Genomic DNA, 18,131 nt, shown 5'->3' with positions numbered 1-18,131 from the left:
TGGTGGTGGTTCTACGAATGTGTCACCAGCCAGGACGGGGCCGAGGCCCAGGAGGGAGAAGGCTCCCTTTGCTGCGTGCCCCCGCCGGTGCCTATGTAAGTGTTCTCCCCTTTCACTGCCGGGGAAGTCAGAGTCCCACCCCATGAGACATTTCCCTGCTTACGGGCCTGAAGTTTCTCTTTAGCCAGTTTTCTAAGTGCCCCTCCAGCCTGAGTGCCCTGAGAGGGAATGTTGCTGTGTAAACAAGATGGCCGCTTCCTGACTGGCCCTTCCCCAAATAGAGGCCCTTGTGACAGGAGCCTCTCTGGGGTGGAGAGGAAGCCTGGTAGCCTGCATCCATATAAATGGTGCTGCCCACCTCTCCACTCTGACCTGAAGGCAGAGATCCCCGTGGGCTCTGTTGGATGGGTAAGTTTAGCCCCATCCCGTCTTACCCAGTGCACGGGTTACAGGCCATGAGAGCCAGCCCAGCAATCACAAGCGCAACTAAGGGTCAGCCTGGGAAGAAGGGGGCCTCCGCATGCACCACGGGGAGTTGTTCCCAGAATCATAACTATGGATGCAGGAAGATGGGCTTGAGAATATCCTTATACTCTGCCATGCTCCTCGGCCAGATCCACTCTCCCTGGAAACTCCCTGCCAGCGAGGGAGAGGACAGCCTGCCAAGGAGAAGGAGACTCCCCAGCAGCAGGGGGGGGGGGCATGGGATGTCCTATCATCGACACTGGTCATCTATTGTTTATCCTCAGGAACATGGCCCCTTAGACCCCGCAAGAGGGTAGCTGAGAGTATAGGAACAGAGGGAGTGAACCCCAAAGCCTGAGAGGGACAGGTCAGGATTGTCTCCAGGGCACAGAAATTTTAGCAGAAGTCAAGACAGGTGACACGAGTTCCTGCGGTCACACAGCGAGGTATGACCAGAGATTGCATTAGAAGCCAGGCCCCCTGACAGCCCAGGCCCTCCCCACCAGCCCAGGTGCCACACGGCCTCCAGCCCGAGAGGTGAGGCATGAGACTGCAGAGGAGGCCGGGGGTTTCCAAGGATAGTTGGGGTCTTTCTCAAAGTCCTGTCTGTACCTGCCCGAGCCCTCGGGCCTGGCCCTGTGCCTGAATCTTGACAAAGCCCAGCAAGGGGGAAACCTTTGCAAATGCTTCAGATGGGCCAGTGGCCCTTTCTTTCTGCAGGAAGAACCACTGCAGCAGAAGCCATGTTGCTGTCCTCTTTGGTCCTCACTCTGGCCTTGCTGATGGCTTCCGGCACTGACTACAAGGTGAAGGAGGTCTGTATCGGAAGTCCTGGCATCCCTGGCACTCCTGGATCCCACGGCCTGCCAGGCAGAGATGGGAGAGACGGCATCAAAGGAGACCCTGGGCCTCCAGGTACTGAGTGAGAGGCCGAGCCTCAGCCGAGGGACAGTGACCCGCCTTCAGGAGGCCCACCCGTCCAGGGCTCTGGGCTGGGTGCAACGGTCGGCCGGATGGTGGGCATGGTGGGCGGTCCCTGGGGGGCCTTAGACTAGAGCAGCCCTGGAGAGTCTACCCTCAAAGTGCCCATGAGGTGACAGGTGAGTCAGCTCGGCTGATAAGGGAGGTCACTTCACATCAGCCCCAGCCCGGCTGTGGGTGGCGCATACGACAGATCAGTGTCCCCTTCCCTTTCCAGGCCCGATGGGCCCTCCTGGAGGAACACCAGCCTGCTCCGGGCCTAATGGGCTGACCGGAGCCCCTGGCGTCGCTGGAGAGCGTGGCGTACAGGGGGAGCCTGGCGAGAGAGGCCCTCCAGGTGAGCGGGCCGCATCCGCAAGGGCACTGCGCCCACGTGAGCAGCTACATGCGGGAGGATGGGGATCAGACAGAACCGTGGAGGTCCCCGAAAGTCATGGCGCTCAGCCTAAGTAAGAGAAGATGAGGCCGAGGAGAGGAGCCAGAGATGCCTAAGTAGTGCGCCACAGGGAGGGACTGTGGGTGCCGAGAGCGCTCCACACATCGGGACGGGCAGGGCGTCAGGGGTGGGGTGGGGACAGCATGGGAGGCAGGGAAGGCACTTCCTAGGGCTGAGGCACGGGGGGGCATTGTGAAAGGTGTAGGGAGCTAGGTGGGGTCCAGGCAGATGAGGTGAATGGGAGCCCCCCACACAGAGCGGAACTCCAAGGCTCAGAGCGGTGACCAAGGTCAATCAGGAGGCCGCAGAAAGAGCCAGGTTTGCTTTTGGTGGAGGGTGAGGGAAGGGAGCTTGCGTCCAAACCGGAAAAATCCATAGGAGTGGGCAGACAGAGCCGTTAAAGGACAGGCAGGAAAGACGCGCAGGGAGGGGTCCAGCAGGTGCAGGGCTGCGTCAAAGGATGCAGCGCGTGTGGACCCATACTCCAGGGCCTGAGTGGTGGGTACGGACAAGCAAAGGGCAGAATGCCAGGCTTGCAGCTGGCAGCATGCCTGCTTGGCAGCTAGTGGGGGGGGTCTCTGTTGGCTCGCCCTCATCTTGGGTGGGAATCTCTTGACAGGGCTTCCAGCTTCTCTAGACGAGGAGCTCCAAACCACGCTCCGTGACTTGAGACATCAGATCCAGCAGGCCATGGGAGGTAAGGGGGCTCCCCAGGGCCTCTAGCACAGAGGGTCTCCCATAAGTTCCTCTGCTGCCCAGCATCAGGCTCCAGAACCTAGAGCCTTTTTTTAAGTTTATTTATTTATTTTGAGAGAGAGAGGGACAGAGAGAGGACGCATGAGCAAGCAGGGAAGAGGCAGAGAGAGAGAGAGGGAGAGAGAGAGAATCCCAAGCAGGTTCCATGCTGTCAGTGCAGAGCCCAACTCGGGGCTCGATCCCACGAACTGTGAGATCATGACCTGAGCCAAAATCAAGAGCTGGACGCTTAACAGAAGGAACCACCCAGGTGCCCCCAGACCCTAGAGACTTGACAAACAGGCATGGATATGCAGGTCTTGGGGGAAAAGAATGAAACTTTCCCTTTCCTGTTGTCTTTGAATGACTCAGAAAGCCAGAGGTAGACACAGATCAGTTCCCTATGTCAGGGGAGTGCAAGGTCTCTGCCTATGTTGCTTTCTGTCGAGCCCCAGGAAAATGCAGTTGTTAAATGCGTGGAAAATAAGTAGGTGTTAAATGGGTGAACAAATGAACGGGATGATGAGAGCATGGAGGGGAATTTGGGAAGACTGGGGTTGGTGGAGGGAGGAGAGGCAGAGAGGGCGTGAAGGCCGAGAGCCCGAGTGAGGGAAGGGACTTAGATCCAGAGCGGTCTGTGGCCTGACTCGGTTCTTCTGCTCCAGTCCTAAGTTTACAGGAGTCCATGCTGGTAGTGGGAGAAAAGGTCTTCTCCACCAATGGGCAGTCGGTTAATTTTGATGTCATTAGAGAGTCATGTGCCAGAGCAGGTGGCCGCATTGCTGTCCCGACGAGCCCAGAAGAGAACGAAGCCATCGCCAGCATCGTGAGGAAGCACAACACTTACGCCTACCTGGGCCTGGAGGAGGGCCCCAGCCCTGGAGACTTCTGCTACCTGGATGGGGCCCCCGTGAATTACACCAACTGGTACCCAGGGGAGCCCAGGGGTGGGGGCAAAGAGAAGTGCGTGGAGATGTACACAGACGGGCAGTGGAATAACAAAAACTGCCTGCAGTACCGCCTGGCCATCTGTGAGTTTTGAGCGGGCACCCAGGCCACAGAGTAGATAGGGCCCTGCCTTGCCTTTCGGCCTCCATCCTGAAGATGCACCTGATCTCTGAGATGCTCCTTTTCAACAAAATTGTATTTGTGGCTGTCAGGGCGGGAGGCATGCTTAGCCACTCCACTCCCCCGACAGGCCCTGAATCCCTACCCACATCATGAATCAGTCTGACACTCCCCCTGAGCCCTTCCCGGTAATGCATTCTGGGCCCCACTCCTAACTTTGCCCTTTGGAAGAGAAGGAGACCTCCTTCTTCCTCTTCTTGTCCAGTCCCTTCATTTCTAGATGGCAACAGTGAGGCCCCGGGATGGAAGTTCCCTCCAAAATCACACAGAAGGTGGCTGCTTCCTGGCTTCCCCTACTCTTACCTCTGCAGACTACCACCTGCCCAGCCCCATCAAGATTTAGCAGTTCTGGTCAAGCATAATGATAGAGACAGGTGGAACTCTGGGGAATTCCAAATGTGGGAGCTAAGGACCCATTTGGGATTATCCAGTCTCTGTCTCCGTGAGGTCAGAGGGCAAGGTGGTGTTGCAGCGTGGTGGAGGCCAACCTAACCCTGACGATTGGCACGGATTATCCACTTCCTTGAGTCTTGGGTTGCCTGCTCAATTCCCTGACCTAAAAGCAGCCAGTTTACACCACTAGGGAAGATCTCATCCCTGACCCCAGACATAATCCAAGCTCCTTCCTGCCGACGAACATATCCCCACACCGTTTTGGGTCTCCGTAAGTTGCTCACACCACCCACACCACGAGCTATTTATCGAGCACGTAAATAGTGTATGTGCCGAGTCTGGTTACCCAGAAACTTGCCAAGCACTTCTAATACATCTTTTGGAGTATGATTTCATCTTTACCCAACACCATAGACCCAGCCTTATTTTCCCCATTTTTATACAAGGACACTGAAACTTAGAGAAGTTAAGTGTTTTGAGTTTTATCACTTGGGGCAAGTGGCAGAGGCTGGATTCACACCTATCTACCTGGACCTGAAGTTTATGCTCACAACCACGTCACCTCTTGCCGGACAGAGGCGATTTCCGTGTAATAAATCATGACTGCGTTAACGTGAGTTTTCATTGCTTTGGTTTCAAGAAATAACACGTTTCCGGGTGCTTGGGTGGCTCAGTCATTAAGCATCTTACTTCAGCTCGGGTCATGATCCCATGGTTGGTGACTTAGAGTCCCTCACTGGGTGTGCTCGAGCCCTTAACTGGGTGAACATGAACCCCATTTCAGGTGAGCCCTGCTTCTCTCTCTCTCCTTCCTTCTCTCTCTCTGCCCCTCACTCACCTGTGCCCTCTCTCTCTCTCAAAAAAAAAAGAAAGAAAGAAAGAGAGAGAGAAAGAAAGAAAGAAAGAAAGAGAACAACACATTACTGTATTTTTGCAAATCAAATGAACTCTGGTTCCAAGCCCCCACTTGCCTGAAAAATGGACCGTTGGGGTCTCAGGTAAATGCCTTCTTTGTTGGATGGGAGAGGTGACCTGCTTCCAACTGGTGCAGCTATATGTTGTACACACATATGGTACGAGCGTATGGTGAGCTACAAAAAAACACCTGGAAGAACATATGGGCATCATCATTGAGGGCTGGTGTTAAGATAATGCCTGATCTAAGTCCTCATGGTCCCTTGGTGGGTGGTAATATCATGCCTTCCATTTTCCGCTTAGCCACCTGGATGTTTTCCATAGCCCAAAGATGATGGCATTTGGGGCTCTGTCCCAGCCTCTGTGAGCCACCTCAGCCTCAGGTCTACATGAAAAGGGACCATGTCCCCGTGCTCCAGGGATGTGTGGGAATCAGACTGCGTCTCTACTTGCTTGAGGGGGCAGGAGACACGTATGTGCCCCATCTCCAGAAAGGTCCCCCCTTCTCCTACCTTTACATCTTCAAATGCTCTCGCTCACTGCATCTTTTCTTGGGCAAAAGAGAGCTGTGGATCAACCCCACCAGCCCAGGTGGAAATGAGTAGAAATATTTCTCATCTTTCTTAAATGTTAAGTTTCCATCGGGCCACCCTGCCACGTGGGCTTAGGGCCCAGCATACGAATTATTGGGGCTTCCCCAAAATTCAAAAAAGCAAAAAAGGGAAGCATATTTTTGCTATTTTATAGACGAACAATCTAAGCCTCTGGCAATTGATGTCTTCTCCTTTCTTCTTAGTGTTATTTTTATTTACTTTATGGTTTTATTTGCTATGGTTACTGTATTATTTTTTACCACTTTAAAGTAAGTATCCCTGGTTTATAAGGAAGCTATTGATTTTTTGCTGATCTTATACACAAACATCTTTTTGGATTCTCATTTTGCCCTTAATATTTTTGATATAATTATCTTATATTTTGTAAATTCTATGAATGTTGTTACAGATGACAGAAATTCTGCCTGTTCCTTATAATATTTATATGTCTTGAACATCATTTTAATCTTCTGTATGGGCCAAGAGCCCCCATACATTGTTGAAGATGCTCAATGATAAATATCTTTTTGGGGCACTAAGTGTATACGGAAAACCATTCATAATAGCATGTGCTAACTTAATCTGTTAACATTGAAAGTCATTTATTGCGGTTAAGTCATTTCCCACACCACCTGGGTACTGGCATCTAGAGCCCACAGATGAAAATAAGAGGTTTTATGTGCCTCACCATTTAAGGTTGGAGAGACATCCCAGGAATGGCACCATGGAACCTGAGAGGGCTCACCATGGGTGGTTTGGTGATTCTCCTCCTTTTGGTCAGTATAAGAAGGACTAAAGAGGGGAAAGGAGGCCGACCCACCTTGGATGCCATACCTACTTCCACAGTGGAAACTATCCCTTCCATAGGCGTGGGGAGGGGACTCTCCTAGCATCCTAATCTTAGCGAGTAGGGATGCCCAAATTGCTTCGCCTTCCCTGGAATGCGAAGGGGGAAATTTTCCTGTTCTACAATCGCTGATGTGCTGACCCGGCTGGGGCACGGGGAGGTGGAGGGGAGAACGGACCCATGAGCAGGAGTGTTCCAGGGCAATGTGGATTGCCACCACCTGGATGGGGTTTCCCAGGGCCTGTATGAATGTCAGTGTCATGGAAGCAAGCCAGGTTTAAACTCTACTTATGAGCAGGTTGCCCCTGGGAACACGAAGAACAAGAACCTCTGAAGTGAAATATCCACTGACCTGATGTTAAGGGTAGGGAGCACACAGCTGGAGGCTCTCACAGAGTCCTTTCTTGAAGACCCAGCTTCTGAGAGGAACTGTCACTGGGAATCAGTCATACAAAGGGACCTAACAAGCAGTCAGGGGCAGGCTAAGAAGCAGCAGTGTCCCCACTGACATGTGGTTCCTCCCGCGAGTGGCTATTGCCCACCTCTGGCACCATCATTCTCTCCACCCCCTACCTGCTCAGAGAAGCAAGAGAGAAGGCCACTGCCCACCCTTCACTTCAAGAAACCCCAGCCTCAAGCCTGGCCAACACCCTCTGGCCAGCGTGGTGATGAATCACAGGTGAAATGGAGATCCCAGTGACAACACTGGAGGCCGATAATCATTTGGACTGGGTCTTAAATCAGCCCTATGGGGGCACCTAGGTTGTTCAGTTGGTTGAGCATCTGACTCTTGATTTCGGCTCAGGTCATGATCCCCAGGTCGTGGGATCAAGCCCCACATCGGGCTCCGCACTGAGTGTGGAGCCTGCTTGGGTCTCTCTCTCTCTCTCTCTCTCTCTCTCTCTCTCTCTCTCCCCCTCTCCCCCAAAATAAAATAAAATAAAGTAAAATAAAATAAAATAAAATAAAATAAAATAAAATAAAATAAATCAGCCCTAGAAAGTTTGCATTGCCGGCATCTGGGGGAAAAAAAGTATGAAAAATTGTAAGACCATGTGTTAGTTTTGAGAACAGGGTGAGCTTCAAGCTTCCAGATTGTACACGTCTGCATTAAGACTCTCAATCAAACTTGTTATATATTAAATTAGTGAGTTACATGGATTTGCTTTTTGATATTGAACCATCCTTCCATTCTTGGGATACACCTTACTTGGTCAAATTAGTGGCTGATACTCTAATCACACTTACTTGGTGCCAGATTCTACACTTGGGTTAACTCATGTAATCCTCATCGACCCTACTATGGAGATGCTGTTATTATCCCCAATTTACAAATAAGAATATTGGGGCACACAGAGGTTAAAGTGCTTTGCCAAAGGTCATGCGGCCAGTTCAAGGAGGACCTGGGTCATGAATACAGGAAGTCAGATTCCAGAGACTGTGCTATTAACCAGTGATGCAGGACTGGACTTTAATAGTTACTTCTGGCTTTCAGGTGGGTTTGTGTGTGCTCCACATCATCTAATTATTCTGATATTAGTGGTAGCGGGGACATATTCTTCCCATGATTGGAAAAGCCAAGAAGAGGCCGGATTCAACCTGCACGTGCATTTAAAGCACCGCTCCTTTGTGTCTGCTCACCCTCACACAGCCGAGCCAAATATCACAGGGGTTGGGATGTAGGGGACTCTACATACCCCAGTGCAGGCTCTGCAAAATACCATGGCCAAGGGCATGGATATAGAATTCTATGACACGGAGAAGTAAAATAGCAGAAACAATAATCCAAACTACCATGGTCAGATTTGCCAAGATTATTTATTGTGTTTTTGCAAAGAATCGTTTTTAAAAATTGTATTATTAGCTTCAGAGTGATTTGTTTATTCTACTTCATTGATTTCATTATTTAAATTTTTCTTTCTCTTTCCTTCCTTCCTTCCTTCTTTCCTTCCTTCCTCTTCCTCCCTCTTCCTTCCTCCTTCCTTCCTTCCTTCCTTCCTTCCTTCCTTCCTTCTTCCTTCCTTCTTCCTTCTTTCTTCCTTCCTCCTTCCTTCCTTCCCTTCCTTCCTTTCCTTCCTTTCTTTTCTTTTCTTTTCTTTTCTTTTACCATCTTTTTAAAAATATCAATTCATCAGGGCACCTGGGTAGCACAGACAGTTGAACGTCCGACTCTTGATTTCAGGTCAGGTCATGATCTCATGGTTCTTGGGTTCGAGCCCCACATCGGGCCCTGTGCCGACAGTGCAGAGCCTGCTTGGGAATCTCTCTTTCTCTCTCTGTCCTTTCCTTGCTCGCTCTTTCTCTCAAAATAAATAAGTAAAACTTAAAAATAATAAAAAATGAAAAATATCAATTTATCTGTAACACAGAGTCAACAATACTTGGAGGACTAGCTTTGAGGCTTGTTGTACCAGGCAGATTTCTTTCTGCTTATTTCCTACTGTGTTGGGTGATTTTCACAAAGTGAACTCAAACTTACCTGATCTCCAGCTGAGAAAATCCTGAGGTGCCCAGGATGCACGTCCCTATGGTGCACCAGGTTGTGATGAGCTGAAACTCATCTTGAAACTCAAGATGAAAAATTATGTTTCATCTTGGCCTTAATAACAAAATTCAATAATAATCATGGGGGCACCTGGGTGGTTCAGTCAGTTAAGCGTCCGACTCTTGATTTCCGCTCAGGCTGTGAGATTGGAGCCCTTGAGTGGGGCTCTGCTTAGGATTCTCTCTCTACCTCTCTCTCCGCCCCTCCCCCACTCATTCTCTTCCCCCCAAAATAAATAAACCTTAAAAAATCATCATCGTCATCATAGCAGAATAATAATAATAGCATACATTAAAACACGGACCTACAAGAGGACAGACGCAAGAATATGCATCTTCAAGGGAAGACCTTCCCCACCGGAGTTAAGGCTTTCTTATTGTCCCTCTGCTCATCCCTCCCTCCTCCAGTCGTGTTCTCTCCCCTAGTTCCCAAGCCACCGTTCCTCTAGTCTGGAGCATGTAGGGTTCTGGTTTTATGTAATTCTCTCGGTTTTAAATTCCCACCTTTCTGGGAGGTCTGCCCATTTGCTGCATGGGTCGAATAGTCTTTGTCCTCTGAGCTCGGGGCCCTTCAAAGTTGTGTCAATGGCACCAGGAAACACAGTCCTGAGAGGGGTCTTCTGTACGATGGGCCCCAGGAATCTGGGAGTACACAGAGCTGAAGACCCTTGAGAAGCCAGAACACCAATCACAAGGCAGAGTCAAGAGGAAGTGGCCCCGCCCCGACTCCTCACCAGGGAAAAAGCAAACCTCTCGAGCTGTTTGGTAAGGCTAAGTGTTTCAAAGAGTGAGTGTAAGTTTGCAGGGAGGGCGGGAATCAAAGGTCAGGTCAGGGACTTGAAAAAGGCCACTTGGTCAGGCTCGGGAGATAAGAAGCTGACGCTACTGGAAACCCAGGCACGGAGGAACCGTGGATTGGTCTGGTGCCTGCTCCTGCTCAGGGTCTCTGCTCCTCCCAGGGGACTCTCTCAGGGGACTCTTCCTGGGTGCCCAGCCCTGGGATGCGCCCTGGGAGACAAGACAGGAAGGTATCTGGAAAGTGGGCACTGACGTGAGTCGTGGCTGGAGAGCAGTCGGGCAGGCTGCTTTGAGGAGGTGATGCGGAAGGACTCGTTCATCTGTAATTGTTTATCCAGCACTCTCTCTGCTTCCAGGCACCCTTCTGGGTGGGGCCACAACAGCTGAGAACCACAGCCCCGTTCTGGAGAAGTTCTTGTTCTAAAGGAGCGCGGTGGTCAAGGAGTATACAATTAAGTAAACAAGACAGTTTTACGGGGAGAGAAATTATAGGCGGAGAATTAAACCAGGAAGACACGATAGAGTGGCCACTTCAAATTAAATGGTAAAGGAAAGCCCTTTCTCCAGAGATAGTATTTAATCTGAAATGTGGGGGCACCTGGGTGGCGCAGTCGGTTAAGCGTCCGACTTCAGCCAGGTCACGATCTCGCGGTCCGTGAGTTCGAGCCCCGCGTCAGGCTCTGGGCAGATGGCTCGGAGCCTGGAGCCTGTTTCCGATTCTGTGTCTCCTCTCTCTCTGCCCCTTCCCCGTTCATGCTCTGTCTCTCTCTGTCCCAAAAATAAATAAACTTAAAAAAAAAATTAATCTGAAATGTGAATGACAACAAACAGTCATGCAGAGGTAGAGGGAAGTGTCCTAGGCTGGAACAGCAGTGCAAGTGCCTGCATTCAACTTTGAACTTGAGTGATTTACAAATACTTCCTCCCCTGTGGCTCCCTCTGTGACATGGGTGCCTCATCCAAAGATGACATTTTTTTTTCTTAAATTTTTTTTTAACGTTTATTCAGACTTGAGAGAGAGTGTGAACAGGGGGAAGGGCAGAGAGAGAGGGAGACACAGAATCCGAAGCAGAATCCAGGCTCAGGGTTGTCAGCACAGAGCCCGACGCAGGGCTCGAACTCACAAACCGTGAGATCATGACCTGAGCCGAAGCTGGACCCTTAACCGACTGAGCCACCCAGGCGCCCCCAAAGATGACATTTAAAGGGAGGCATGAGGGGCGCCTGGGTGGCGCAGTCGGTTAAGTGTCCGACTTCAGCCAGGTTAAGCGTCCGACTTCAGCCAGGTCACGATCTCGCGGTCCGTGAGTTCGAGCCCCGCGTCAGGCTCTGGGCAGATGGCTCGGAGCCTGGAGCCTGTTTCCGATTCTGTGTCTCCCTCTCTCTCTGCCCCTCCCCCGTTCATGCTCTGTCTCTCTCTGTCCCAAAAATAAATAAAAACGTTGAAAAAAAATTAAAAAAAAAAATAATAAAGGGAGGCATGAGGGGACTCAGTGGTTAACCACCCCCCCACCGCAGTAAAACTAACACAAATGGAAGGGTGAACTAGTCAGAGCAGCTGACACAGAGGTGTATGCTTGTTCACGCAGGTGTGTGTGTACGTGCGTGTGCGTATGCGTGAGGTCACATGCTTGGTAGAGCGTCAAACGGTGTCTCTTCTAGAAATGAATATCTGGAGGAAACTAACGGCTAGACTCTGAGTCTGGGGAGTCAGAGTGGTGGAGCTGTGGGGGTGGGCGCATGGGAGGGGGCAACGGAGGGAGGACTTTAGGGTATTAAAGTAGTGAGCTGTCCAGTGCTGAGCCTCCGACCCCACCAGCAGCCCTGGAGAGCTGCCCAGTCCACAGCGGCTCTAAGGACAGTTGTTTATTAATCTGGGGTTGAAGGCCAGTCCGGCACTGTCCCTGGTCACCAGGTTAATTGGGCCTGACGTCCCTGGGCTGGAGGACCTGCTTCCCTGCCATAGCCTCAGTGCTTTGAGGAGGCCCTAGTAAGTCATTCCTGGAGGACAGAGGTAAAGGCCCCGGGGCCAGGGGTCTGGCCACTCGACTTGATCGTGTGAGGTCCGGGCAGGGACTTTGGTGGGGGGTTCAGGTCCACTCAAGGCCTCTATCTCCAGTTGACCTGGGGCATTTGAATCCTTCCAGGGTCCACTTGACCTTCTGTGAACTAAAGGGTGGTCTTTCCAGCCAAAGAGAAGAATGGAAGTGGGGTGTGTCCGCCAGCAACATGTTTAAGCCCTGACTTTGGCCTCCAGCGTAATTAGGGGAAGTTAAAAAAAAAGAAAAAAGATAGAAAGCAGAAAGGAGGAGAAGAATGTGATCAAGAAAGTTCTCCTCCAGGGGCGCCTGGGTGGCTCAGTCGGTTAAGCGTCCGACTTCAGCTCAGGCCATGATCTCACCCTCCGTGAGTTCGAGCCCCGCGTCAGGCTTTGTGCTGATGGCTCAGAGCCTGGAGCCTGCTTTGGGTTCTGTGTCTCCCTCTCTCTTCTGCCCTTCCCCTGCTCATGCTCTGTTTCTCTCTGTCTCAAAAATAAATAAAAACATTAAAAAATTTTAAAAAGAAAAAAAAGTTCTCCTCCAACTTATTACTTCTCACTGAGTCCTGGAGGAAGGGAAGGGTTAAGGCGGCTGACAGGCCAGGGAAGGCAAGGGCAGATTCAGGAGTTAGGGAGCAAGGCCTGGGGACACTGGGATTAGAGCCTCGAGAGGCCCAGCGGCTGCCAAGGTTTCCCGGAAAGGGGGCCAGCTTGAGCAAAAGCTGGATGAGAATCTGGCGGTGGGATCAGGGCACAGAGCTGGGGAGGCATCTGGGCAGCATGCAGAGGACCCTGACAGGAGAAGGAACAGACCTGACAGCATGCCAGCTCCAGGGTGAACAGAAATTTTAGGAGCCTGGGTTCTGGCTGGCAAACGTGACCTCTCAGTGGAAAACCTCAAGCCAAGGGAAGGAGAAAATCCGTCTCATCTGGCCAGGATCGAGGACCGAAAGAGGTTCTGTTCTGAGGGTCAGAACCCTGCCTCAGGGCACTCTGGGTCCTGAGCCCCCACCAAGTGCCTGTCACAAAAGAGACACTTGCTACAAGATGATTGACAAGCTGTGGGGGAAACAGCTGTACACGATCCTGAGGGCGGATGGGGCCTGGAGTGAAAGACGGACTTTTTACATGAAATGAGAGAACGGATGTCATAAACCGGGTCCTGCCTCATGTCATCTGCTAGAGTTTGTCTAACTTTAGGGCCCATGGGAAGGGGAAGAAGAGGGAAACTGAGGTTCCCTTGGCCCTCAAGACTCCTCAAGGGAGTCAAGAAAGAGAGTCAAAGCTCACACAGGCGATCAGCTCTCTGCCTTTGCCAGGCCACTGGGAGCGGGGCTAATTTGTGATTTCCAGATCCCGTGGGCCCTCATGCACAGGGTGGCCTAAGCTACCCAGGCTTGAACCCACAGGGGCACTGGAGCCCCAGGGAGAATGGGCCCCTGTTGTGTTACTCTTGTGTATATGACTCTGTTACATTACCTTTGTTTTAGCACCTCTACGACTTTTTACTTGTGTGTTTCCCCTGTGGTGTGAGAGTAACTCAGAGCCGAGGGCTATAATAGTCCCCTCTGGGTCTGCTGCCCCCAACACAGGGTCCAGCGCACCAGAGGTGATAGCAAAGGTTGACTGAACAAGATGAGACAGAATTATTTTCCTTGACTTTCTCCACTCTAAGGTGAGGACCATGTTCCTGTCTTCATCACTTCCTGTCCTCCTTCTGTGCATGCTGACAGCATCCAGCTCAGAAATAAAAATCTCCGAGGATGCCCTGAAGACCTGCTCAGCGATCGCCTGTGGCATCCCAGGCAGAGATGGACGAGATGGACCCAAGGGAGAAAAGGGGGAACCAGGTACAGGACAGGCTGCTTAAATCTTTACCCCCAACACCAGACTGTTCCCCGTAAGGGACCCAGCGGAGACAGGACGAGGCTCACCTGTCATCGTGCTGGGCAGTGACTCACTCAGAATCATTCCTGTGAAAGGTCATTCTCTCCAAAGCAAAGATGCTTCTCTGGTTCTCTAGGATTCCACGTTTCCACCCCAGAATCCGTGATGCATGGTTATTTGCAGACAGCAGGTGTCCTGCCTGTTCAAGGAGCTGGCCCGGAGGACAGGCTGTCCCCTGGAATGCAGGAAGATCTTTTTTCTTGGGTCACCACTGGTTCACTGGAGGTTTTCTGGGGTCATTGTAAATCGAACTGAACTTCTGGAAAAAGGGAATGAGCCACAGCCCCTGGATCACTTTTCTTTCCTCTTACAACAGGGCAGGGGCTCAGAGGCTTGCAGGGCCCTCCGGGGAAAATGGGGCCTCCAGGAAACACAGGGCCTCCTGGGGCTCCAGGAATAAAGGGCACCAAAGGAGACCGTGGAGACAATTCAGGTAAGGAGCTCACCCCAGCACAGTGGGCCTAGGGAACCCCAGACCCTGGGGACTCCTGGGCCAGGTGGGAGGTGGCCCTTTTCCTGCTGCCCCATCGGAAGACGCTCGACTCCTGCCCATCCAGCACACGCGTTTCTGTGAACGTGCTGCCTGAGTGCAGCCTTCCCAATCCTGCCAGGTCACCCCCCCACCCCAACCCCAGGCCTCTGTGGGACACGGGCCTGCCTCTTCCTCAGTGGATGTAGTCTGCAAGCAGCTCCAGGCTGAGAGGCAGGAACGATGTCCTCTCGAGAGTGGGGTTTATGTCTATCGTCAAAAGCGTGGTGTGGAAACGGTGGGTATCCTAGGACCCCTGAATCCCGGGGAATGTCGTGGCAACCCCCGTTCAGGGTAAAATGAAGTAAATTCGGTAACAACAAAAGTAAAATGATGACCTCTTGTTAATATCTGCCAGCTGGCCCATCAAAATTATAAAAGTATTAAGAGGTTTTCCTAGGGGCACCTGGGTAGCTCAGTCGGTTAAGTGTAGGACTTTGGCTCGGGTCACGATCTCACGGTTTGTGGGTTCGGGCCCCGCATCGGGCTCTGTGCTAACAGCTCAGAGCCTGGAACCTGCTTCAGATTCTGTGTCTCCCTCTGTCTCTGCCCCTCCCCCACTCATGCTCTGTCTCTCTCTCTCTCTCTCTCTCTCTCAGAAATAAACATTTAAAAAAATTAAAAAAAAAAAAGAAGTTTGCCTAGAATAAGAAATGAAAGAGAATGATTAAGAAAAAGTTATCAAAAAGGAGAATAACGAGTTGGGCTTTTTCTTGTAAATAACGATAATACTGCAACATTTTAAGCAATATGTGAACAACAGGATCCAGAGCCATAATAATTTACAAGGTTTTTTAAATGTCTATTTATTTTTGAGAGACAGAGTATAAGTGGTGGAGGGGCAGAGAGTGAGAGAGATACAAAATCTGAAGCAAGCTCCAGGCTCCGAGCTGTCAGCACGGAGCCCAACGCGGGGCTCGAACCCACGAACCATGAGATCATGACCTGGGCCAAAGTCAGATGGCTTAACCAACTGAGCCACCCAGGCGCCCCTACAAGTTTTGATTATTATTATTATCGTCACTATTATTATTATTACTATTGTTAGTTCTGAGTCACAGTTTACAAGAGCTACTAAGTATATCTCAGAAGGCAGGAATGCAGGGGTTTTTTGCTTCTTTTTGTTTTCTTATTTTTTAGAATAAGCATACTCTTCAGTAAGCTTTCTCCTCCCCCACTCCGCTTTGGCAAAATACTCTCCTCTCCAATTTAGGGTTCCTCTTCCCAATAAATACCCTTCTCCCTATTGCTTTGTAGTTGTGGAGACTAAGCTGGCTAACCTGGAGGCAGAGATGAGGAGACTGAAATCGGAACTGGACCATGTCAAAAAGTGTAAGCTTGTTTTCTGGCCCCAGTGTGTTCTTGGCTGTCACCTTTTTCTTCAGAGTGCCCTAGGTTTCGGGGAGGGTAGACGAGAGCTACCATTTAAAAAAAAATTTTTTTTTAATGTTTTTATTTATATTTGAGAGAGAGATAGAGAGAGAGAAAAAGAGCTTGAGCAGGGGAGGGGCAGAGAGAGAGAGAGGGAGACACAGAATCTGAAGCAGGCTCCAGGATCCGAGCTGGCATCCCAGAGCCTGATACGGGGCTCGAACCCACAAACCATGACATCATGACCTGAGCTGAAGTTGGACAATTAACTGACTGAGCCACCCAGGCGCCCGAAAGCTAACATTTATGAACACTTATCACACACCGCGGCCTGCGCTAGGTTAGCATTATCTCGTAATATGGTTTCATTCAATCCTCCCAGTGGCCCTATTTGTGCATATTATACCCATTCTGTTTACAGGTGAGGAACAATAGGTCCGGGAAGTGTAGGTAATTCACTCGCTGTCACACAGCTAGGAAGTAACAGAGGAAGGATTGCACGTGAAGGTCTGCGCCTCCAGAATCCTGGCTCTTTGTCCAGCAATCCCTGGTCTCAGATGGCAGTCCATCCACGTCTGGTGCCCAAGCCTGGCAGGGTGGCCCAAACACCCTTCCCTATGTCCCCTGTACTGGGACGGTTTATACAGACGTTCCTCTCGAGGGTGGGATGTCCCAGGAGAGTGCAAGCTTTCTGCCGGGGGCTTGCTCTGCTGCTGAGGAGTGCTCCCTTACTAGGATCTGACTCCATGGTTGAACACGGGACTATTTCTCTGAGTCCTGAGTTCCCAGGGAAGGGCTTTTTGCCTAGTTTCCTGGGCCGAGCTCCAAGCCCAGTCAACCTATCCCTTCCACTGTGATTTCAGTGCAAGCCTTCTCCTTGGGCAAAACACCTGGGAAGAAGTTCTACGTGACCAACGGTGAAAGAATGCCTTTTTTCAAAGTGAAGGCCCAGTGCACCGAGCTCCAGGGCACCGTGGCCACACCGAAGAACGCTGAGGAGAATAAAGCCATCCAGGATATGGCCGGCAGCCCTGCCTTCTTGGGCATCACGGACGAAGTGACTGAAGGCCGGTTTATGTACGTGACGGGAGGGAGGCTTGCCTACAGCAACTGGAAGAGGGATGAGCCTAACGACCACGGCTCAGGGGAGGATTGTGTGATCCTCCTCCAGGACGGGCTCTGGAATGACATTTCCTGCTCTTCCTCCTTCCTGGCCGTCTGTGAATTCCCAGCCTGAGGAGGAGGTCGCCTCCTTGGCTTCCCACTGAGCTCTCTGCTGCTCCAAAAGAGAATTCATGGCCCATTTCCCCACTGCACACCACGGTGTTGACTCATTCCTTCAGGGGGACGGAGGGAAATAAAGGGATGTGCTTATGGGGATGAGGAAGTGACAAGAAGTTGACAGCCGGGCTCGAAGGTTTCTGGTCCAGTCTGTAGTGAAGGACACCCTCTGTCCTGCCTAAGAGCACAGCATCGGGTCAGAGTCAGCCATGGAAAGGGCCAAATCACACCCTTCCTTCTGCAGTGAGGACACCGCAGCCTCCCAGGGAGGCCAGTGGAGGCCAGTCTGCATCAGAGCAGTAGACCTCAGCCTCCGGGAGACCCAGCTCCTTCTCCCCCATATGTTGCCACTATGGCATGTTGCCAAGCTCTCCTGCCCTACGTGCCTTCCCATGGCTAGGCCAGCCCCGTCTGACGTGGGTGCTGTTTTTATTTTTATTTTTTAATGTTTATTTATTTTTGAGAGAGAGAGAGAGAGAGAGGCAGAGAGAGAGGGAGACACAGAATCCGAAGCAGGCTCCAGGTTCTGAGGGGTCAGCACAGAGCCCGATGCGGGGCTCGAACCCACGAACCGCGAAATCATGACCTGAGCTGAAGTCGGACGCTCAACCGACTGAACCACCCAGGTGCCCCAGGTGCTGTTTTTAGTTGTCCGTGAGTTGCACCAGGAAATCTTTCACCACCAGAGTGTAATGTCCGGCGGTGTCCCACATCGGTAACAAGGATTAGACCAGGAGTCCCTTCACCCTGCCCAACCGGCCGTGGCCTCCCTATCATCACTAGGGTGATCTTGAGGACAAAGGGAAGCCTTCCCTCCCTGCATACTTTTAGGACAATGATTTGACATTGTGACGTATGCCAGCATCACGGAGGAGGCGATGGCCAGGCAGGCTGTGTCCCTCTCCACCGGGCAGGTCTCAATCCCTTCATGTTCAGCACCCCCTTCCTTCTGTGACATCCTCGCCTTAACATGGGTCCACACTATCCATTATTATGGAGACAAGAGGAAAACTCCCCAAAGGTGAGTTTCACACCCTGTCAAACTATGCAGTGTCATCCAGATCACGGGTGCCACCCTGTCGGATTATGCAGAGGCACCCAGTCAGCAAGTAAAACCTCCCTCCGAGCAG

General features: G+C 51.3%; 2 protein-coding genes across 5 annotated transcripts; both read left to right on the top strand.

Annotated features, from left to right (window-relative positions):
• Positions 1 to 274: 274 nt before the first annotated feature.
• Positions 275 to 4,750, top strand: LOC112854543 (pulmonary surfactant-associated protein A-like). Of its 3 annotated transcripts, none has more exons than XM_086680122.1 (5): positions 275 to 408; positions 1,167 to 1,380; positions 1,664 to 1,783; positions 2,502 to 2,579; positions 3,283 to 4,750. In XM_086680122.1, the coding sequence occupies exons 2-5, from the start codon at positions 1,209 to 1,211 to the stop codon at positions 3,657 to 3,659; spliced, it is 747 nt and encodes a 248-aa protein (XP_086536248.1). In that variant the 5' UTR covers positions 275 to 408; positions 1,167 to 1,208; the 3' UTR covers positions 3,660 to 4,750. The 3 variants fall into 3 exon arrangements, with proteins under 3 accessions (XP_086536248.1, XP_086536249.1, XP_025773837.2); XM_086680123.1 differs by having other exon boundaries at positions 287 to 408; positions 1,186 to 1,380; XM_025918052.2 differs by lacking the exon at positions 275 to 408 and having other exon boundaries at positions 1,134 to 1,380.
• A 6,930-nt stretch (positions 4,751 to 11,680) lies between these two features.
• MBL2 (mannose binding lectin 2) lies at positions 11,681 to 17,036 on the top strand. Of its 2 annotated transcripts, none has more exons than XM_025918225.2 (5): positions 11,681 to 11,825; positions 13,549 to 13,723; positions 14,137 to 14,253; positions 15,607 to 15,681; positions 16,584 to 17,036. In XM_025918225.2, the coding sequence occupies exons 2-5, from the start codon at positions 13,558 to 13,560 to the stop codon at positions 16,955 to 16,957; spliced, it is 732 nt and encodes a 243-aa protein (XP_025774010.2). In that variant the 5' UTR covers positions 11,681 to 11,825; positions 13,549 to 13,557; the 3' UTR covers positions 16,958 to 17,036. The 2 variants fall into 2 exon arrangements, with proteins under 2 accessions (XP_025774010.2, XP_086536247.1); XM_086680121.1 differs by having other exon boundaries at positions 11,708 to 11,849.
• Positions 17,037 to 18,131: the final 1,095 nt, after the last annotated feature.

This window comes from Puma concolor, chromosome D2 (genome assembly GCF_028749965.1).
Source record: "Puma concolor isolate L17-30 chromosome D2, mPumCon1.1.hap2, whole genome shotgun sequence".
NCBI lineage: Eukaryota > Metazoa > Chordata > Mammalia > Carnivora > Felidae > Puma > Puma concolor.
Note: the sequence above shows the minus strand (reverse complement) of the source record. Positions and strands in the feature narration are given on the sequence as shown.